This window comes from Sprattus sprattus (assembly GCF_963457725.1).
Source record: "Sprattus sprattus genome assembly, chromosome: 3".
NCBI classification, from domain to species: Eukaryota; Metazoa; Chordata; class Actinopteri; order Clupeiformes; family Clupeidae; genus Sprattus; species Sprattus sprattus.
The window spans coordinates 5,456,962-5,480,918 of record NC_137922.1 but is presented as its reverse complement, the minus strand read 5'-3'; the positions used below and the strand labels follow the sequence as shown (position 1 = coordinate 5,480,918).

At 43.8% G+C, this 23,957-nt stretch overlaps 2 protein-coding genes across 2 annotated transcripts; both read right to left on the bottom strand.

Annotated features, from left to right (window-relative positions):
- Positions 1-1,012: 1,012 nt before the first annotated feature.
- LOC308361523 (sodium/glucose cotransporter 4-like) lies at positions 1,013-12,048 on the bottom strand (the record flags this gene model as incomplete). Its single annotated transcript, XM_080833889.1, has 13 exons — positions 1,013-1,363; positions 1,647-1,862; positions 2,141-2,309; positions 3,023-3,173; positions 4,943-5,050; positions 5,191-5,326; positions 9,085-9,290; positions 9,464-9,544; positions 9,949-10,054; positions 10,480-10,644; positions 11,121-11,225; positions 11,665-11,736; positions 11,911-12,048. 13 exons carry the CDS (start codon positions 12,046-12,048, stop codon positions 1,013-1,015), a joined length of 2,004 nt encoding a protein of 667 aa, XP_080690015.1.
- Positions 12,049-12,481: 433 nt separating this feature from the next.
- Positions 12,482-20,855, bottom strand: LOC308363035 (large ribosomal subunit protein mL55-like; the record flags this gene model as incomplete). The annotated part of the gene is given in 7 exon segments (XM_080835799.1): positions 12,482-12,553; positions 12,555-12,635; positions 13,486-13,678; positions 14,487-14,504; positions 14,506-14,568; positions 20,791-20,828; positions 20,832-20,855. Coding segments are annotated over 7 exon segments (489 nt in total).
- Positions 20,856-23,957: the final 3,102 nt, after the last annotated feature.

Here is a 23,957-nt window from a genome sequence, read left to right as displayed (position 1 = left end):
GCTCAAGTCGTTTTGTATGGTTAAGATTTTGACTTCACCACCTCCCTTTCACATTAAATAGCTCTTTCACCTTCTATCACAGGTCAACGGAGATTAGATTTTCGTGATTGTATATGCTATAACACTCTGAATCTTTTACAGCTACAAAATAACACAAACACACTCCTACAAACAGACATGCACCAGTGGCGGACCCACAGGGCCAGCTAAGCCTTCTCTGAAGGCATGTCAATTTTCAAAATGAATAAATTATATTGAACTCAAGTATTGTTTTAATTTACTCATAATAATCTATCAGCATCAACCCGTTTCCATATTTCAGTGCTGAGATATGTATGGGGTGTGGAAGGATCTGTGCTGTATCGCTCAAAACACATCTGGCTCAAAATGTCATTGACCTCACCCACCATGTCAGTTATGTCATCCAGTGTGTTGTATGGATATCTGTAAATCTGAATTTTGATATTTGTAAAGGAAATGTGATAATATGATCCCAATATAATCTATGCACATAGCCTTTCTGAATCAAATATATATTCATTGCTGTTTTCATTTGTGGATTTTAAGACACGTTTTTCACTTTGGTATTTTCACAAATATGCAGTTTTCCTTCAATCATTCACATTTGCTGTGACAAAAATATAGATCGTACATGCTCTGTCATGTAATAGGTGGAAAACGTACTGAATTAACGATAAGTCGACAACTACTAAAGAGTAAGAACAGCAGGAATATGTCCTTTTCTATAAGCAAAATACTTAAACCAAATGTTTTATTTGTTTAAATGAGATGATTTTTTCCCTCATATTGTAGAGATGGGTTTGGATATACACCTTGAAGCAACTACTCCTATCCTCGTTGTGGATAGTATGCATGCAAATTACACTTAAATCTTTAAATAATGATACATAATTATTATCGTGACATTTGTGAATTTTTAGGAATAACTCAAATTATAAAATATATTTGTAGAAAGCTATATTTTGTCTTCAATATATTTAGACAATTATGGTCAGGCAAAGAAGCCCCACAGAAAGACATTGATAGTGAGAAGAATAAGTGCATTGATGTTGCAGACATTGCGCCACATGGGAATCTCCTCTATGTTGGTCAGCTTCCTCTCCAGAGCCTGCTGCTCCTCCGCACTGAGCCGGGCCTTGGCACGTCCAGACAGACCACACAGCCACATGGCCGCTCTTTTCCAGCACGATGCGGCAGCCTGCTCCTCCTTCAGCTCAGGAGAGTCCCGGGTGTCCAGAGAGTCAGGCTTCTCTTTGGCCTCCTCAGGCAGGGTTGCCCAGGGGTCCTGTAGCTCCACGCGCGGCTCCTTGCTGTGCCTCGTCCACCATGTCAGCCGTACAAGCTGCAGGGGTGAAAGGTCATTCTAAGAATCTCAAGAGTCCCAAGACAAGACGAGTAAAGCTCTCTTGCAACTTTCCTTCCTGAAAAGAAACACCCTGTTAAGATTACCAGATAAAATATCACAAAGTCTGTGTGTTAATAAAATTACTTGAGAACATCCCGTTCACCATGACCTGTCTATGTCTGTGTGTCTGTGTCTGTGTCTGTGTCTGTGTCTGTTTCTGTGTCTGTGTATGTGTCTGTGTCTGTGTATGTGTCTGTGTGTGTGTGTATGAGGTCCTCACGTGCTTGTCCTCGATGGGTGGGGTGCAGAGGCTGACCACTGTGATGATAAGAGTGGTGACCCCAAGTAGGATGAGAGCGAAGTACAGGTAGTGCACATCCTTTAGCAACGCCGGCCGTGTGTCCTCCTGGCCACAAGAGGGAGTGCTGTACACAAACTCCATTACCATTCTCACGGTCCCCACAACCAGGCCCACCATGAGGCCCCAGAAGGCTCCCTGGAGGACCAATAATGCACATACACACATACACACACAATGAGAAATAGCTAGAATGAGTTCACTCCTGGTCAATAGCACATTGTTAAAAAATGGTTAAACCCTAATTTACTGTGATAATTCCTTTTAAAAACTACTCCCTGCTCAAAAAGTAAGGACCTACTAAGCCACAGAAAAATAACCAGACATCTGGTAAGTCAATCTAATGAGTTAACAGACATCCCCAGACATCTTTCTGTCAAAAGCTGCCCTGTGTAACCCATGCAGAGAGGCGCCACCTGCTCATTGACACGCTTCCAGAAGATGGCCAGGACGAAGAGAGCAGTGATGGGGGGCGCTAGGTAGCTGGTGATGGCCTGCACGTAGTCAAAGAGCTGCCCGCTGTTGGCAGTCTGGATGATGGGAATCCACACAATACTCAGGGCCACCATCAGCAGGATGAACACCCTGAGAGACAACAGCAACGACAGGATTGTCTCTTGATGAAAGCCTTATGATGCAATGATAATACTATTACAAACATGTTGTAGTATATTAGAGAATTCATATTACAGTAGGTTTAATGTGTACATTATATTTCATTTGATAGCCACAACTGACAGGAGCTGTAGTCCAAAGGGAGGCAAAGGCAGTTGAGTTTTACTGCCTTTGATTTTAAATTTCACTGCATTTCTGCCTCAGTTGTGATGGGGCAGTGATTAGCGGAAGGTAAGCAACAGCTTCTCTGTTCCTCTTCATATTCAGTGTGGTGAGTGGTGTGCTGAGGTTGCCTATGACTACGAGCCATGGAACTACGAGCTGATCGAGCAATACGAGATGCCACAAGACAGGACATGTGTGGAAAGGGGAAATCCGTGATTCTTATCCAATTCACTTTTTGTCAAATTCAGAAAATTGCTCTTTTCAGTCCTCTAGCTGTCCGTTCTGTGTGTGTGCTCAAAAAACTCCTGTGTTCGTACATAGCCGCGCCTGTGGGACACTATTGAGCTTAAATATCAACAACTTTTCGTCAGACCCGCAGACTTTTACGTTCACGTTTAATACCCAGTCAACCTCAGGAACGGACATCAACTATGCTCCACCTATCAGTGAGTGCTCTCCCTATCATGTGACCTGGCCTATCCAATCACTGTGGAGTGTGGCGTTGACTTCCTGTCTACCTGCCCACCACCATGAGCTCCCCCTCGGAGGCGTGTGGGCGCACACGCTGCCAGATGTCCATGGTGAAGAGCGTGCTGCTGCTGTTGAAGATGGACGTGAGGGAGGACATGAGAGCAGCCATCATGACGGCGATCATCAGACCTCGCAGGCCTGGAGGGCAGAGGAACAGACTGAGCAAAACCCACAACCACCATGACAAACCTACTCACAGACAACACACACAAACAAGCAGGCAAGTATTTATAACCCCCCATACACACACACACACACACACTTACACACACACACACACACACACACACACACACACACACACACACACACACACACACACACACACACACACAGCATCCTCCCTGGACATCTAGACACACAATTAGAACTATCAAACCAGAATTCTTACACTGTACACATTGTGATCACCTAAGAAAATCTGTAGCTTCAAGTATATGTCAAGTATATGTACGCATATTTAATGAGAAAGTGCCTAATTTGCATATTTTATTTTATTTTTGAGACAAAGTGTAATACAAAAAGTATGTCTATTAAGTTGAGGATTAATCTGGTAGAAATTGATGAGGATATCTCTAAAGGAAAAAAAAAAGTCCCATTCACCTGTAGTGTGATAATAGTGTCACCTATAGTGGTCATTTTCAGGACTTTCGTCCCAGATATAGATTTTGGCACACATCACACGTTGTTCAGTGGGGTAATATTAGTCTATAACAGTTGAGATAATCTCCGCTAAATGAAGCGCATACAAATCTTCCCCAGGACCTAGACTATCACAGACAACACACACAAACAAGCAGGCAAGTGTAGTGCAACCTCATGAATGTCACGTTGTTAGCAGCTACCTCAGATAATGCCCAGCGGATGAACCATCGCCAACCATAACCTTTTTCTAATCTTCTCAAAGGCCTTTGAAGTATAAGATCCTATGTTAGAATTGAATGTGAAGTCTAACTTGTGTAATGTGAGGTTGGCCTGTATGATTGTATTTTAATGAACCTAAATGTTGACTGGTCACATCACAGCCTCTGATAAAGTTGATGTATGCATCATAAAGGAATTATCCTTACAAAAGAAAACGTACTCTGTCTTTCTCTCTGTTTCTCGATACAGACTTCACGTGTTCATATTTGAAGCATGTTTTCATATTTAAAGCAAGTGTTCATATTTAAAGCACGTGTTCATATTTAAAACAAGTGTACATATTTAAAGCACGTGTTCATACTAAAGCATGATTTCATATATAAAGCACGTGTTCATATTTAAAGCACGTATTCATACTTAAAGCATGTTTTCATATATAAAGCACCTGTTCATATTAAAAGCACATGTACATATTTAAAGCACGTGTACATATTTAAAGCATGTTTTCATATTTAAAGCATGTGTTCATATTTAAAGCACGTGTTCATATTCAAAGCATGTGTTCATACTTAAAGCATGTGTTCATATTTAAAGTACGTGTTCATATTTAAAGCACGTGTACATACTTAAAGCATGTGTTCATATTTAAAGAATGTTTTCATATTTAAAGCACGTGTACATATTTAAAGCATGTGTTCATACTTAAAGCATGTTTTCATATTTAAAGCATGTTTTCATACTTAAAGAATGTGTTCATATTTAAAGCATGTTTTCGTATTTAAAGCGTGTTTTCATATTTAAAGCATGTGTACATATTTAAAGCACGTGTTCATATTTAAAGCATGTTTTCGTATTTAAAGCATGTTTTCATATTTAAAGCACGTGTACATATTTAAAGCACGTGTTCATATTTAAAGCGTGTTTTCATATTTAAAGCACGTGTACATATTTAAAGCACGTGTTCATATTTAAAGCATGTTTTCGTATTTAAAGCATGTTTTCATATTTAAAACAAGGTTGTCTAATCAACAGAACAGCCTCACCTGCTGGCATGAGTTCCACCACTAATTTAGGATAGGCGATGTTGGAACACCCCACACTAGTCTCACAGATGCGTTGACATTCCACAGGGTCAACACAACCCACCTCATCTAAACACAACAACAACAACAGGACAACAACACAGAGGGGGGCAAAAAAATGAAAAATCAAACATGCATGAATGCACGTCCATAAATCTGAAAAGTCCATCTTTAACATGCTTTTCAGGCGGTGTATCTGTATGCTTTACCTGGGAAGAGTGCCCTGCTGATCATGCCTGGCATGACGATGAAGAACATGGGCAGCACCTTGAGGTACCCTGCCAAAACAGACCCCCCTTTTGCATGGGACATATTCTTGGCTGCCAGTGACCTCTGAACTATAACCTGCGAACAAGAGAGTTTAAAATGTCTCAGTCTTACTTTGAATGAAAGCAATGATACCCCTGTGAGCAAAATTACGTCCCCTCGACGTCCTGTAATGGTCTCTCTGAACGTTCTAAAAACATAAATGTGTATGGTTCCCTTGACAACTCAAGGACGTTTTGCACGACGTTCCAAGACCGTCCCGAGGAAGTTGCGGTGACAACTGGGAAACGTTTTCTATAGGTCCTGGGGACGTTATGCAGGACGTTGCAAGCACCTCCCGAGGGCATTGTGGTTACGTCTGGGGAACGTGTTTCTATAGGTCCTGGGGACGTTCTGCAGGAAGTTGCAAGAACGTCCTGAGGGCATTGTGGTGACTTCTGGGAAACGTGTTTTAGACGTCCTGGGGACATTATTCAAGGACGCACCGCGGACGTAACAGGCAAGACCGTTTTTGCTGAGCTAAATGAATAAAATAAAATAATAACAGATCGCGGAGCCGTCGTTTTGCTTACAGGGCGCACTCACACACAAGTTCAAGTTCATTTATATTACACATTTCATATGATATGCATAGACACACACGCAGACGCACACGCTTACAAACTTGATTGCAGGCATGGGACTTGAACCGTAGACCTTCCTATTACTAAACGACTTCGCTACCTACTGTACTAACACTGTATGATTACTATTGTGTCACTTTAACACGTTTAGCACAGTGTGAGACAGCCAAGAAACTCAAGAAAGTCATTTTTTTCCTATGGTTTGAGGAAAAGCATATTGTAGCGATCTCAGTCACTACCCATTGAAGGTTTTCCTTAATGATTCCTTTTTTAATTAACATCCATGGCACGTCACGGACGTGCGGGCAGGGAGGCAGAATAACTAGCCAAACTAAGAATGATGAAATAAAATAAATATGAATGCTTCTCTACTGATCTGTGCTATAAATGTAATGTCTGCATGATTCCAATACAATGCATACATAGGAAGGTCTATCAAGTGTCTAGCTTTAACATTGAGCTTTCCGCAGGCCTTCAAAGATGCTGCAACAGAACGAGCTCACCGGTCAAATTGTCTGATTGGAATCTCTTAAAAATCCCGTCTCGCAAACACAATCTGGATTTGACAACAATCCTAATATTTAGGCCTATAAAGCAAACGTGCACTGCCCTTATTATGTTTTAAAGGAACAGGCTAATCTGCCGTTAGAAACACGCATGCTGCATTTTAAATAAAGGGCAAACCCTCGGTTTCAAACAAGGAGCGAACTGAGTGAGAAGGATCCAATTTTATTATACTGTCTAATCTATGCCCGTGCGTGTGCGCGCCGATAGGAGCCGAGAGCGGTAGGCTATTGCAGACAGAGATTTGGAAAAATTATAGCTCGCACTCGCAGCATATTGAAAATTGGAGCTTAGAACTTAGTTCAAAATTTTGAATTAGGAACAATTAACTGAGCTAGTTCGTGTAGAAAGTGAACTTTCCAAACACTGCATACCTGAAGCCCTAGATGTTCGAACAGCATCACCAGAGAAAGAGCCGAAATGTCGTTATGGAGTGACAAGTTCTCTTGGCTAAGGTGCGAGGTAATTGATAGTCACAGTAAAATGTTCTGTTAGCACTGCGAAAAGGCGACGCAAAGGATTCACAAGAAGGTCGAATAATTTAAGAATCTCTGCTCTCATTGAACAGAGCAATGACCATGTTGCGGCGCTCATTTAAACGCAACAGCAGGTTGCGATTAAAGGCCACTTATTGACGCGCATCAGACATTAATGTTTTTGTTTCCCATTGTAAACTTAGGAAAATAAACATGTTGCATTCTAAACTATCTGATTATGTTATTATTTAAGCTACGCAGGCCGTAGTTTTCTTCAATAGGCTAATTTAGAAGCAGAAGGTTAGATATTTGGCCTGCTTATCATTACAATGTCGGGCAAATTAAAAACATTTTTCTCTAGCGGAACCTCTGGTTCAGAGAGGACCATCAGAGGACGTCAAGGGGGTGTTTTGGAAGGACCGAATGCAAATGTCCCGCAGAGGACCACAGGTAAAGGTAACGGGGGCGTTTTTGAAGGACGTCCTGGAGACGTATGCTGAGAGACCACAAAAAGAACGTTCCCTAAAAGTCTGTTTTAAGGCTCATGCGAACGTCCCGCAGTGGACCACAGGTAAAGGTAACAGGGACGTTTTTGAAGGACGTCCTGGAGACGTATGCTGAGAGACCAAATAAGAACGTTCCCTAAAAGTCAGTTTTAAGGCTCATGCGAACGTCCCGCAGTGGACCACAGGTAAAGGTAACGGGGATGTTTTTGAAGGACGTCCTGGAGACGTATGCTGAGAGACCAAATAAGAACAATCCCTAAAAGTCCGTTTTAAGGCTCATGCGAACATCACGCAGAGGACCTGCAGGTAAAGGTTACGGGGACGTTTTTAATGGAAGTCCTGGGGACGTGTGCTGAGAGACCAAATAAGAACAATCCCTAAAAGTCCGTTTTAAGGCTCATGCGAAGTCACGCATGAGGACCACAGATAAAGGTAAAGGGGACGTTTTTGAAGGACGCCCTGGGGACGTGTGCTGAGAGACCAAATTATAATGTTCCCTAAAAGTCCGATTTAAGACTCATGCGAACGTCACAGAAGGACCAAAGGTAGACTTGCTACGAACGTCAAAAACTTTCTGGTAACGTACTCTAGCGAACGTTGTTGCGGGGACCAATTGGGGACGATTGGGGACCTTGCGAATGTCCTGTTAACGTCCTGGGGACGTTCCCTGTTTGCGGGGACAGTATAAGACATGTGAATTTGTCAGACTAATAAAAATACAACTATACTGAAATTTAACTTCCTAACTCCCTGACGAATAACTCCCTGACACTGCATACATACTGTATATTTACCAATATTTTCATTTAGTTTAATTAATCTATATCGTAATTATCGCTTACCACTCTTTCACATGACCATTAATCAACAAAATGAATTTGAAGATGATACCAAAACCAGTTGCCTACAAAGACATACCTCAAATGGTGGCAAATTGTTGCACAGTGTTGCTTTAATTACACCGCATATATCAACATTCATTGTTCTCTTTTCTGATGTAAAAGTAATTTTGACCCTACATTCACAGTATGTGTTAGTAGTAGCATTAGCGTGGATATTAGCCTGTTAGTGACCTTTGACCCTACATTCACAGTGTGTGTTAGTAGTAGCATTAGCGTGGATATTAGCCTGTTAGTGACCTTTGACCCTACATTCACAGTGTGTGTTAGTAGTAGCATTAGCGTGGATATTAGCCTGTTAGTGACCTTTGACCCTACATTCAGAGTGTGTGTTAGCAGTAGCATTAGCGTGGATATTAGCCTGTTAGTGACCTTTGAACCTACATTCACAGTGTGTGTTAGTAGTAGCATTAGCGTGGATATTAGCCTGTTAGTGACCTTTGACCCTACATTCACAGTGTGTGTTAGTAGTAGCATTAGCGTGGATATTAGCCTGTTAGTGACCTTTGACCCTACATTCACAGAATGTGTTAGTAGTAGCATTAGCGTGGATATTAGCCTGTTAGTGACCTTTGACCCTACATTCACAGTGTGTGTTAGTAGTAGCATTAGCGTGGATATTAGCCTGTTAGTGACCTTTGACCCTACATTCACAGAATGTGTTAGTAGTAGCATTAGCGTGGATATTATTCTGTTAGTGACCTTTGACCCTACATTCACAGTGTGTGTTAGTAGAAGCATTAGCGTGGATATTAGCCTGTTAGTGACCTGGTCGGTACACCACGCCCAGGTGGCCAGCACAGTGAGCCCAAACACCAGGCCGGGCCAGGGCAGGTCTCCGGTCAGCGGGTCCCTGAACATGTGGAAGGCGTCGGTCCGTGGCAGGTGACACGTGGTGTTGGCCACAGTGATATTGGGCACGGCCTTCTCATATTGATCCATTAGGCCTTCATACCAGCCCACCTTATCAAACGCTGTCAGGGAGAGCAGTACAGTACGACCATGCTTTCAGAAGTATAAAACGGAAATGAATCAATCAGTTCTAGTATTATAAGCAATCAATAACTCAAAGTTGTAGTAAATCAAACGATACAAAACAATAACAATTGAGTTGGTGTGGTTGAAAGACAGAGAATAAAATATATACCTATAAACATGAGAACAAATGCTCCAATTACCATGACGACTGTCTGCAATGCATCGGTATAAATAACTGCCGTCAATCCGCCTGCACCACAAGACATCAGGGGATAAGTGTCACTCACACAGGACAAATTATTAGCTTAAATAGTTATCAAACTTTAAATAAACAGAGACATGGAAATCTGTGCCCTGTCTTAACGTGCCTCATGATCATTGACTGTGTCATTTTGTGCAAACTTCTGAAGGATAAGGAACAGGTATGCAGAGTCAGCAGGTGACCGCATACCTGTCCTCGGGTATTAAGCCATGTCAGTTTACGAAACAGAGAACAGCTTCCACAAGCATTCACAACAAATCAAAAGCTTTAGTGTACAGATACTTTATTTCTCTATTTGCTATTTGTTTATGTCTTGCATCTGTACCTATCTTGCGTTTGTATGTGCATAGAGTCCTACCTTTTTCCCCCCCATTGATTAAAAGCATTACTACCTGCTATAGTATAGACTGCTGTCACAGCAATGAGCACAACAGTGGAGAGGTAGAGATCCCAACCCAGGGAAACCCGGATGAACAAAGCACCAGAGAAGATATCTGTCTGCACACACACAGAACACAGAAATCAATTCAGTTCAAAAAAGCAGCTTATTAAGTAGAACCACAGCTATTAGGGTGTACAGGGGTCCAGGCCCTGGCCTCTGTAAAACACCTTTAGGTAATTGTATTGTTTTGGCAATATATAAATAAAATTGAATTGAATTATTAAAATGATAAGAATTGTCCTAACTACTGTATAGTACATGGCTAGTGTGTTGTGCATTATATAAAGTAGATGTACTTCAGTTGGTGTTGAGCTGGTGTTAATAACATTTGCCAGTCTTATGCTTGCAATATTTTGACATCACTTGACACACATAAATATATATTTGCTTGCAAGGGGACCTCTGATATTTTATGGCATGTTTAAAGAGGTCAGACCAGACAAAAAGCTAACCAGGCACAGAGTGCTTCCTGAGGCCTTACTGATATTTTGGTGAGTATGTAGAGGATAAGTGAGAGTACACTCATGTAGATTCGGATACGCTGGCCGCCAAACCTCTTCCTCAGGTACTCCGGCATGGTGACCACACCGGCGGCGATGTACACCGGCACGAAGATCCAGCCCAGGGCAACCAGGACCCAGGACGCCTGAAAGTGTGCCACAAAGTGTTCTCACCACAGCCACTGAATCACATCTCACCAACCCACGCACTTCTCACCACAACCACATCACACTTCTCACCACAGCCACATCTCACAAACCTATGCACTTCTCACCACAGCCACATCTCACAAACCCATGCACTTCTCACCACAGCCACATCTCACAAACCCATGCACTTCTCGCCACAGCCACATCTCACAAACCCATGCACTTCTCACCACAACCACATCTCACTTCTCACCACAGCCACATCTCACAAACCCATGCACTTCTCGCCACAGCCACATCTCACAAACCCATGCACTTCTCACCACAGCCACATCTCACCACAGCCACTGAATCACCAACCCATGCACTTCTCACCACAGCCACTGAATCACATCTCACCAACCCATGTCAGATAGCTGAAATACCAGAGTCGTGGTAACTGCGTTGTATTACTCTTAAGAGCATGACCTACATTCCACTCAAAGCCCCCGACTGCAATGCCTCCTGCGGCCCCCGACCCCGCCAGCCCAATGAACAGACCGCTGCCAACATTGCTGGACATCAGAGAGGCGCCGATCTGGGAGGACAGAAGAGTGGGGCGACAGTAGTACAGGAGGTAGAGAAGTCGTTTAGTAATCAGGAGGTTGCTGGTTCGATTCTCTGTCAAAGTGTTCTTGAGCGAGACACTGAACCCCTAATTGCTCCTGATGTGCGCCATCAGTGTAAATGTGTATACATCCTTGTAAAATGCTAAATGTAAGATGAGGATGACGAGGGACCAAGGAAACACCTCCATTGATTACAGCATAAATCTGTCTACATATTTATATATTTTTTAAACATTTTCAGGGTTCTTGTGTATGTGGTTTTAAGCGTATTGGGATGTTCTAAAACAGAGCTCTGCATCACAGCTACTGAATGATGAGGACTAAAGAAACACCATTCCAATCGGTACACCCTGATGATTGAATCATCAGGAAAAAAGTCCACCTGTAGAATTAGAACTGGGTACTTACAGGCCACCATGTCATGGATCTTCCAGCCAAAAAGTAGCCCCCTACTGTTCCCCGGTTGGCTCTGAATGAGGACTATGATAAAGCAAGCAGAGGAGGATACTGTGTGTGTGTGCATTCCACAAATACCTCCACTTTAGCAACATAAGGAAGATTCAACTTAGTCACTCGTTAGTGTTTCCTTTAACTCTTTGGATTCACCGTCTACACAAGAAGGAAAGTATGACTTGTCTCTTCCTTCTGACTTACCCATATTCCCACACCTAGGACGAAGACGAAATACACCACCACCACTGCAATGTCAGCAGCCTCCAGAGAAACTTTGCCATTCCTGTCGGCGTACGACGCAACCGTAGTGCCCATTACTGGCCGGGTTGTCATTGCCATTCAACAATAAGGAAGTGTGAGCTGTGTCTGAGGCACAGACAGAGACTAATCATTAATTTACTGTTATCAGAACATGAGGAATGCACCTCATAGGTTATGCATAAACCAGGAACACTCCATTTCCAAGTGTCAATCACAGACCGTCACAACTCTGTTCTTAGTTCTCTAAGCCAGGGAAGCTACTCCAGATTCCCTGGAACCATCTTACATGTCTAATGATTAATAACAGCTTCATGTCTACCAACTAGCACATGACCTGTTTGTTACAGCACACCGCCTCATGTGTAATTTTTATTGAAACTTTCAGCTAAAGAAAAGGTCCTTGTTACGGTTGTGTAGTTGTGGAAAATGTTTATTTATAATGACCTGACAATAATTACAATACCATATTGTGTGTATACAGGAATGAAACAAGAACACTCAAACAGGCTGATCACTTTTTCTTCCAGAACTGGCTGTAATCATCAATTTTAAAGTCGTCCTCAAAGTATTTCTCTTTCTTTTCTTACGACAGCCTTCTTTGGATCCCTCTTCTTTAACCTGGCTTTCCTATCCTCTTCAGACAGAGTACTGATGTCCACCGGCATCTGAAAAGACATACATATCATGTAAGGCTGTTATTATAAACATATCCAGTCATTTCAGTGAGGAAGTCGCTCAGCCTGAGAGGAGTCAGGTATGCAATGTTATGCAATGGTATGTTATGTTGTTAATCTGATGGGCCAGTTGAAATAAAATGACACTGTGTGCCTATGTGTGTTGATGCTTAGTTTCTTTATGCATACATTTCAATACACTTAATTAAAAATGGAATATGATCATGCACACATTTCAAATACATAGATGGTGTTTTTTAAATCAAAATGTAAAAATAAGGCTACCACGTTTTAAGTATTTTATGCAATAAAATGCACATGTAGTTGCTTCAGGTATCTGTATGCCATCCAGGTGTGAGATCAGCAACGTTAGGTAGGCTCATGTACCAGTAGTATTCTTTTTGGCTCCTTGTATCTAATGTTGATGGTGGAAGACTGGATACTGTTTTTGTGGCCAATTATTAAGTATTAAACTAATTCACAATCAGAAGTCAGACAAAGGACGCATTGTTCAAAATGGATTTACTGTAAGTAAGTTAGGCCTACAGTAAAGAGATGCATACCGGATATTACATCTGCCCTTAAACAACCCGCCAAGACAATTTAAACCAACATTAAACACCACCCATCTTTGCTTCATTGGCTGACCTAGCCAGCCAATTAAAACATGACCTCCTCATCTGACACCAAACAAATACACCCATTTTCTAGGTAAACCCCTTTTTGACATTGTATTGTGTGTGTGTGTGTGTGTGTGTGTGTGTGTGTGTGTGTGTGTGTGTGTGTGTGTGTGTGTGTGACTAACCCCTGAAATGAATTATCCTAAATGACTTCTTACTCATAGTAGTATTCTTTTTGGCTCCTTGTACCTGATGTTGATGGTGGAGCCGTCAGGACGGACGAGCAAGACTGGATACTGTCTCTCATATTTATTTCTTGTACACCGAACTACCGAGGTCCTGTTTGACGTTTGGTGAACCCCAGTCGTGTGTAATCCCGATTCGACGACTGCATGTCTATGCACTGACTGCGTTCTGCAGACATCTTGGAGAAATAAACAGTGAGATCAGACAGTGGTGAGATGTAAGCTGACATAGACCATACACATACAACATGGAAAACATAGTAACTTATCCCATCAATGACAGGGATGCATTACCTCTGACACCATGGCGTGCCCTTAACTTAAACGGCAATTTATACTACTCATATTTTTTCAAGAACTGCTGCTTAACCACTCATGCTGTTCAGTCAACTGTTGTTTGTGCATACTGTTGATATGACCAACTGTACATGTGTTATTTATACTGTACATGCAACCTTCATTTGGCACTCCCTACTCTCCAACTCCGTCTACTACACCTCTGTATACAACCAATAATACTAATTATAATCTTTTTTTTATAATGATATTATATTTGATTTGATTGATTTCCATGCCGATTATTACAGGTAGACAAGACACCAACACATCAGGAACAAATTAGGGCACGAATCATAAACACACTGACTCTACTCGCTAACATAAACTAGGGAGGAAAACCATAAGATAATATTGTAAGACATAACGTTAGCATTGTTTGTGGTGTAGTACATCCCATACCTGCACCTCTGTTAGTACTAGTAGCACTAACTTTTGCTGTTCCAGTTAAATGCTAACTGCAGTTCATTTGTTTTGTACCTGTACGCAACACAAGGACAATAAAGCTGAATCTAATATAATCTGTAATTTCACTTTAAGGTTATCGAGCTGTCTGTCAAATCACTAAACATTATGCTAACGTTAGCCAGCGTTTCTTTACCCTGCAAACTCTAGATTTGTTTAGCACACACTCCACTCACCTGATCAGACACGTTTTATATCCATGTATTATTTAATGCCATATTGCTGTCGTTGGCTTTATTAAATATATGCCGGAACACCCTGCAGTCACTGTAATGTATTGTTCTGCCACTAGGTGGCACTAGCAGTCTAGGATATATATCTTGGGTCTGCCTTGATTCGTGGCACTGTTGTATTATGCTACACACAATAAAGTCGTGAACTGTGCATCCGTGACTCGTCGTGTATTCAGTGACTTTCAGTATCTTACATGGTGTCAGAAGCGGACCATGGCTGCCATGGCTACACCACCGTTTGAGCACCCAAGGATTGACTGGGATGCGGCTGATTTATATCAAGAATTCAGCAGGTTTCGAAATCACGTTGCCTTCGTGTTTGATGGACCCCTATCCGAGTTAAGCGGGAAGCAACTGGCTGGCTGGCTAGGTATGTAGATTGGAGGGCAAGGCAGGGAAATTTACAAAACTCTGACCTGGGCTGTTGGAGATAAGGAGGATCCGGAAAAAGTACTGGATAAGTTTGAAGCCTACGTCAGACCGAGGAAGAATAAGAGGATCGCTCGTCACCGCTTCAAACAGAGGAAACAAGGTACAAGTGAGGGGTTTGACAACTTTGTAAAAGACTTATGAATACTGTTGATGGACTGTGAATATACAGACCCAGATGACATGCTTATCGATGCCATTATCGCGGGTGTCTATGAGAAAAAAGTGCAAGAACGATTGCTTGACCAAGGGGAAGTGCTGAGGCTGGATAAGGCTTTAGAGATTGCACAGCAATATGAAATGTCTCGGAAACAAATGAAAATAGTCCGCGATGAATCCTCATGCTCGCAAGTGTCTACTGTAGCGGAAAGCGCGCAAACCAGAGCTGCTAGTCAAAATCGGAAAGCTCGCTTTCCCCCAGAACGTTCAAGATTTGCTCAGCAGAAGCCGCTAGCTTCCTGTCCTAGCTGTGGCAAGCACCCTGAGCACAAGTGGAATGATGGAAAGTGTCCAGACAAAGGCTCTACATGTTCGTACTGCCACAAAGCGAACCACTGGATGGCTGTGTGCCGCAAACGTACTGTTCATTCACTTGACGTGGCAGAACACGAGACAGATGAGGAGATTTTAAGCATTAGCATGACTGACACCAGGGGCGGACTGGGACAAAAAATCGGCCCGGGCATTTTGAACCAGACCGGCCCATTAAATTCGATAACACACCTTTTTAATCTCGAATGTCTACACCAACCAGGCTTATAGCCTAGCTAGCAGGGCGTCTGCCCTATAGTCTACTAAAAAATAAGAAGAAACGGGACGCCCTACTTTTAGGCAGGACGGCCTAAAGACTCCCTATTTTTCTCCCGTTTTACCTGTTAACTTCGCTGAATGTGATCAAAATTCACCGTTTCAGTCGCTTCAGTGCTTAGCGAAGTCTAGAATCATACATATGACCTGCCAATTAGAAAATACAAATAGCATTGCTGTATTCCCGCTACAACAACGTTACATCATGATTCCAACGAAACATTGATTCACGGGCTCGCAGAAGCTCCAGAAGACAGCTGTCTCACCGCACGTCACTGAACCTACTACTGTATGAGTTCAACAAGAGTTTGTGTGTTAAGGTGGTGGTCTTAATTAATCTAAATGCAATACACATCATACACTTTAAAGCTTTGTTCAGAATACGGAGGTATAAGATCGGTCGATATTTTCCATGAAAATAGCGACTGAAGAACCCCCTGTTCTCGTCTCCGAGAGGACAGGCTGTATTGCTCCCTTTTCTAGAAGGGAGTCTATTTCCTCCTGTAGGAAACGCGCTTGATGAGGTGGCATTAACGTTTGAACTACGCTCCTGAACTTCGGGGGGGACGGGAAAACTGGAGCGTATAACGGGCTATCATAATTCGGTATCTGGACAAATTGGCATATTTTCGGAATATCAGGGTTTGGGAATACTGGGCTTTCGGAACAATTGACATGGCACCGCGCACCACTCAAACACACAACATAGAGTGTAGGCTAACGGCTGGCTGTTTCAGAGTACAGTAGGCTGAGGGCTAGCAAACAGCTACAGACTTGTCTTGTATTTAGCTATGCAAACGAACTTGGCCATAGAACATAGGTTCTAAGTCAAACATATTTTAGAGACGTTTTAATTCATGATCAGTAAGCTTACCGTAGGTCGTTGTATCGTATCTCCCTGGCTGTAGCCACCAGCACTGTCATCCACGGGAGCTGATGGCAAAGTTTAGCTAAAGGTAGAAGGTGTTTGCTGATATGATGGACGAGACCCTAGTCACTCAAGAAGACGGCCAATGGGCCGCAGACTAGCGTGCGCGTGTCAAACATGTCATTGGGCCACGCTGTTTACCGTCCTAATGCATTATGTAGGCAGGTCCAAATCGAAAGGGGTTTGTGTTGGGTCAGCCCAGGGGATGTGATTGGGCCAGCCCAGTGTCAGTAGGGCCGCTGATGAACTAATTTCGTGGGCCAGCCGGTCAGACCATTATATGGGGAAAAATTTTAAAAATTAAAATTCGGGACCATCGGCCCATATTGCACCCCGGCCCAGCGGGCAAACGCCCGGTATGCCCGATGGCCAGTCCGTCCCTGACTGACACTGTACATCCTATTAACTCGCTAGCAGCTGATAAATGGTCAGTACAAGTGAACATTCTGTCTCAGGAAGTCCCGTTTAGGATAGATACTGGGGCCAAATGCAATACTCTGACTCTGAGCAGCTACCAGCAGCTCGTGCATGCAGGTGAATTGAAGCGCTCCAACAAGCTGCTGCGCTCATACTCAAATCACAAGCTCAAGCCAGTAGCTGCAGTTGAGAGCAAACAGTAAAGGCAGAATTTGAGATAGTGGATATTGCCCAAGAGAGTGTACTTAGTGGGTCAACAGCTGGAGCTTTAGGCTTGATAGCTAGACTGAACTCCCTGCATGCCACCTCTGAGAAACGAGAGTGCAAGGCCAGCCTTTCAGAGGCTATTTCACAAGGCCTATGTGACTTTCCTGAACTGGTTCGCACAACAGGGACCTTACCTGGCAAGTACACAATAAAAATACAGCCGAATGCCAAAGGGGTTGTCCATCCGGTGCGCAGGCAGCCCTCCGCGCTTAAAGAAAGGATTGTGCAGAAACTACATGAGATGGAGGAAGATGGATACATTGCAAGGGTGGAACAGCCCACTGAATGGGTCAGTTCTATGGTGGCAGTCTGCAGGGGAGACAAGATCAGAATCTGCATAGATCCCAGCGATCTCAATAAAGTAATCAAAAGAGAGCACTACCCAATGCGGACTGTAGAGGAGGTTGTAGCCTCCATGCCGGGCGCACAGATCTTCTCTGTCCTCGATGCCAAATCGGGATTCCTCCAAATTGAACTGGATGAAGAGTCCTCAGTACTCACAACTTTCAACACGCCTATTGGCAGATTCAGGTGACTAAGGCTACCATTTGGCATAAAATGCGCACCTGAAATATACCAGCGCATCATGGATGGCATGCTTGAAGGCGTCACGGGAGCCATAGCCATCATGGATGATATATTGATTGCGGCCCCCAACGTAGAAATGCACGATGAAATCCTGCGCAAGGTGATTGAGCGAGCAACCAGCTACAATTTAAAGCTGAATTTCAGTAAGTGCCACATTCGGCAAAGCCAGGTGTCATACGTGGGCCACTTACTGACTGCAGATGGTCTAAAACCAGACCCAGCCAAAGTCGAAGCTGTCAGAGGCATGGCAGCACCCACTGATAAAGAGGGGATACGCCGATTCCTGGGATTTGTCACATATCTATCCAAATTCATACCCAACCTGAGTGAAGAAGATGCACCTCTGCGACAACTTCTGAAAAGTAATGTGGAATTCTCATGGCAACCAGCACAGGAACAAGCCTTTGCCAGGCTCAAAGACCTCTGTTCGAATCATCCAGTGCTGAAGTACTTTGATCCAGCACAGCCTGTGGACATTTTCTGTGACGCCAGCAGCAGTGGATTGGGCGCTGTACTATTGCAAGACAATCATCCAGTCGCTTTCTCGTCCAGGTCTCTGACTGATGCTGAGACACGCTATGCTCAGATAGAAAAAGAGGCGCTGTCTATCGTCCACGCTTGCGCCAAATTTCATAATTACATCTTTGGCATGCCAGTCACCGTATATAATGACCACAAGCCACTTGAGGACATTTTCAAAAAGTCCCTCCTGTCTACACCCATGCGCATTCAGAGGATGCGCCTCCGTCTGCAATGGTACGATTTGACGGTCAGATACAGGAAAGGGAAGGATATGGAGCTGCCAGACACACTGTCAAGAGCCCAGCTACCATACAACACTCCAGAGCTGAAAGAGTTGGAGTGTGTGTCCATGCTGAATTACGTGGCTGGTAGTGGAGAGAGATACGCTGAGCTCAAGGAGTGCACAAAGAGGGAACTTAGCTCTCTGCAGAATGCAATACAGCACGGATGGCCAGAGAAGAGGAGGAAGGCACCAGCAGCTGTCCAGCCGTACTGGGCCTCAAGATGCCAGCTTGCGGTATGGGATGGAGTGGTATACAAGGGGCTGCGCATAGTTGTCCCACCCACTATGAGGCAACACATGTTAAAGCTCATACACCAATCTCACCTAGGAATAGTGAAGAATAAGCAAAGGGCGCGGGAAGTACTTTACTGGCCAGGCATGAATGCTCAGATAGAGGAAATGGTGAGAAATTGCGGCACATGCGCAGAATTCCAAAATAGGCTACCCAAATTGCCACTGAAACCGACAGAAACTCCTGAGCTTCCTTTTGAACAGGTGGCCTCAGACATTTTTGAGTTTGAAGGCAAACACTACATTATTTTAGTGGACTATTTTTCAAAGTTCATTGAAGTAGATGGACTAAAAGACCAGCGCAGCCGCACCACCATTGAAGTGCTGAAATCTCAGTTCAGCAGACATGGCATTCCAGCTGTCATTCGAACAGATAATGGCCCGCAGTACGCATGTGAGGAGTTCAGAGATTTCTGTCACACTTATGGCATAGTGCATCAGTCATCATCCCCTCACACTCCTCACTCTAACGGGGAGGCGGAGAGAGCAGTGCAAACTGTGAAAAGACTTTGGAACAAGGCTCCAGATAAACACCTGGCCCTGCTCAACTACAGGACGACCCCCCTGGAATCAGTGGAACTGTCTCCTGCACAGCTCCTGATGGGTAGGAGACCCAGGAACCAACTCCCTGCTGCTCAACAGCTGCTCATTCCCAGGGCGTACGACTCCTCTAAAGTCAGAGATCTACTCAACAGATCCAAAGCGCTCCAGAAGTATTACCATGATAAAAACAGAACAACACCACACCGCTCGACACTGCAACCAGGAGAAGAGGTGAGGATGCAACCATACCCAGAAAACAGAACGTGGTCTCCGGCAGTCGTCATCCGAAAGCACAACGCGCCCAGGTCCTATGTCGTGGACCATGGTGGTAAGGAGTTCCGCCGCAACATACAGCATCTCCGAAAGAGCACAGCCACGGCCAACCAGTCTCGACACTTCATGCCAGACGACACATGGGGAGAGCCAGCCGCCGATCCAGATCCAGCCGTCCCGCCAGGCCCAGCCATCCATCCGGTCGTCCAGCCAGGTCCAGTCGTCCAGCCAGGCTCAACCGTCCAGCCAGGTACACCCATCGACAGAGCAGGTACAGCAGAGACACTTCCCTCACTGGGTGAGGCTTTAGGCCCACTTACAGAGAAACATTTAAACTCTAGCCAAGTGCCAAACCCTGTGCCCTACGTCACTAAACAGGGCAGAGCGGTAAAGCCTCCGAAAAGACTGGATCTGTAGGCTATTATTATTATTATGGTAGTCTAGTTCACTCAGTAACTTTCTGATATAGTGCCAAAGTCAGATGTTATAGTAGTTAGTCAGACAATTTATATTCTTAGGCTAAACAGTTCTTTTGTTACTGTTGTCCTTTGTGTTATCTGTTAGGCCACCTAATGTTTAATTGTTAACTAATGTTAAGCTGATTATGCTCAAAGTTGATTTCACTATTGAGCCCTTTCAAACAATGTTATGTGTTCTTTATAGGCTGAAGAAAGGGAGATGTAATGTATTGTTCTGCCACTAGGTGGCACTAGCAGTCTAGGATATATACAGTATATATTGGGTCTGCCTTGATTCGTGGCACTGTTGTATTATGCTACACACAATAAAGTCGTGAACTGTGCATCCGTGACTCGTCGTGTATTCAGTGACTTTCAGTATCTTACAGTCACAACAGGTCTTGCGAAGGTCACATGGACTGGTGTCTAAGAAATGAATACCGGCTGGAAAAAACACTGTCTGCGCTTCTTCGTTTCTGTCACCGGTGCTGGTGTTCATGCCTCATCACAGATGTGGGTAGACGACGGGTTGACTGAAAAAACTATGGGTTGACAACCAATCAATTGATAGTTTTCAGCTGACGTCAGAATGACCAGCTGAAGGGCAAAAAAAGACGTTCCACAGCTGTTTAACACGGGAGTTAATACAGGAACCACCCACCTTTCAAGCTCTTTTAATATAAGTTAGTAAAATGCCAGACAGTTGTTGCTCGGTTGGCTGTTTAAATCGGCGAGGAGACAAGCCCAGATTTAGTTTTTATCGCATTTAAAACCCGCTACCGCTCCTGCCAGCTGATCAAAAAAATGTTTATTTCGCCGTGCTGCCAGCTGATTGAAGACGCCTTCTGCGTCAACTTTTCTCGGACACACAGTAAAGTAGCCTTACTTTTGGAGCTGGAAATAAAAGCAGTCACCCTGTTCTGGTCGCCTAATTTATCAGAATAACTACCTAAAATGGGAATAAATCAAGTAATAAAGACAAGAAACAAAGCATCAAAACGATTCAAAGTGGATTACCCAGCTGCTGATCTACCTAAGTACCTAAGCAAGAAAGTAGGCTAGGCTAGTGTATTTTGTCATTCAACTAGTAATACTACAATGTCAGTAGAAAATATATGGGAAGATCATTTAAGTTGTCATTCGCCAGACAAGGTTTTCGTAGCCTACTTAAACCAGGGACCGTTTAAACCAGGGAATTGTGTCAAAAAATAAAGAACATCGTTGGGTAGGCTAACGGCTGCTAGCTTACAGCAGGTACCTCGCTAGCTGGTACCTAGTTATTAGATGGCACTCATCTTTGCACTGATTATGAAGATGGTTTTTAGTTTTCACCTTCCGGACGACATCGTTGTGAACCCAATCACTTCTGAAAATTAAATAACTATCTGTGCTTTTGTAGGCTTTCAGTTTTTGAGATGTGTCTGTGGACGGATTTCCTATTAGATAGATGTAAATATCTCCACACTGGAGCTCAGACAGGGACTTCGGGGAGGTTAACGAAATAAAAATGTCAGGACGGCTGCAGTAAATGTATGACAAGTTCCTAATTTGTTTTCCCCTCTGAATATTTCTGTCTGGCTGTAGTGGCTTAAAGTTCCCTTCTTTTGGTCAGTATGTAGTTCTTATCTTAAACCTTAAGTAACCACTCTTAGACGGAAAGAAAACGAGTCTACGCGTGTACTGTATTTCAACAACGGTAGAAAAACTGTGTTCGCTCCGTCTTTTACTGAAATTCTGACAACATTCTGACAAGTGCAACAAAGTGACAGTTGATACATCAAAAACAAACAATTGATACATTGATGCGTGAGCTCGCTACGTCACAGCTCACCTCTGGTTATTCCAAGCAATGCAATGCTTAAGCACTTAAACATATTTTAGACTGAAATGCGAGCTATAAATACAAATATGCTATAACTATAATAAACAATCACTAAATATGAATCTAAATGATATAATGCCTAAATCTGAACAACAATGTAAAAATGGCACTAACATTCCGGCCCCTAATTGCTCATCATGGGGATGACAATTACCTAAATTAAACTAAAATCAATTTCTACATTTTAAGATTCTTCCATCTCGAGCAGGAGACACAACTTATTAATGGGTCTCTCTAAAGTGTTGGTCTTCGTTTTGGCAAGGACCCGACGAACCCTTTGGCGTCAACCAGGATCATCTTGGAGCCATTTCATCCATAAGACCGCCTTCTCCAGGCTGTGCCAGTCAGAGTAGTGATGAATCAGCTTGAAGAGAGGGTCTGTGTTTGAATCTACGGTCTTGATGATGTTCACACTGATCATACGCTTCACTTCAGCCTCGTCTTCACTTATCTCTCTTGAGAACTCTGATAGGACAATCCAGTGAGACTCACTCTTGTCTAGGAAGTCAGGACCTTCAATCCAGCTCTGACACTTCATGAAGTGCTCTGCCTTCATCCCTCTTGATGCGCAGTCAGCTGGCCTCGTATTCTCTCTGATAGTCGATACTCTGTTTGCTACGAATGTTTTGAAACGAGCGCTGTCGCTGTACCGGAGGACGGTGGTGCTATCTGTCCATAGCACAGACTCTTTGAGGTCCATCCGAAGCTCTCCCTTCATTAGCTTATCCATTTTCACCGCAATGGTAGCCGTGCTGAGCTCAAAGCGTGGGATTGTAACTGGGTTAAGCAGAGTCACTCTGGATTTTCCTAGAAGACATGAGCAGTGGACTCGACCATGGCTGTTCTCGGTGTGGTGGTAAGTGACAACGGCGTAGCCCTTCTCGCTAGCATCAGAGGAATGGTGCAGCTGTGCTGACATCACTGGACCAAGTCCCTCTGGCTTGATGCACCTCCTGACGGAAAAGCTGGCGAACTGGCTCAGGTCAGACAGCCAGGCGAACCATCTGTTTGCCACGTCTTCTGGAACTTCTTCATCCCTGGTAAGTTTCATTCGACAGACACTCTCGACGATTGTCTTCGCAAGAAGAATGAACGGCGACAGGCGTCCAAGGGGGTCGTATATTGAGCTTACGACCGAGAGGATACCCCGTCTGGTGATGGGCATGCTCTTCACACGAGCCGGGAAATTGAAGGAATCTGATTCTATGCACACGTCCACTACAAGGGCCCTTTCCATGGGTGGTTCATCCCTGTCCAGGTCTAGACTCTTGATCTTCTTTGCTCTTTCTTGTTTGGGAAGTGATGACAGCACTTTCCGGCTGTTGCTTGACCACTTAGTTAAGCGGAATCCTCCACTCTCACACACTGCCTTCTTCTCGTCGGACGTTTCTGACTTTTCTGCGCAGGCTTGCTCCAGAAAGTCGTGGTTGTATTGCTGCAGCAGCATGCTGTCCACGCCACTGACTGAGATTCTGTTGACTGAAGCCCTTTGACTGCAGTGGCTGGACTTGAATTGTCCTGACTTGTGGTGATCGTCACATTTCTTGAGAGGGCCATTAACGACCCATCCCAGAGTCGTCTTTACTGCGTAAGGCCCGTCATCTTGGCTGTGGATTATCTTCCATGGCTCCATTGCAGAGTGAGCGTTCATTCCAATTAATATTTCAACATCTGCGTTGATCTGTGGTAACCGTACTTCTTTCTGCAGATACGGCCATCTTTCCAA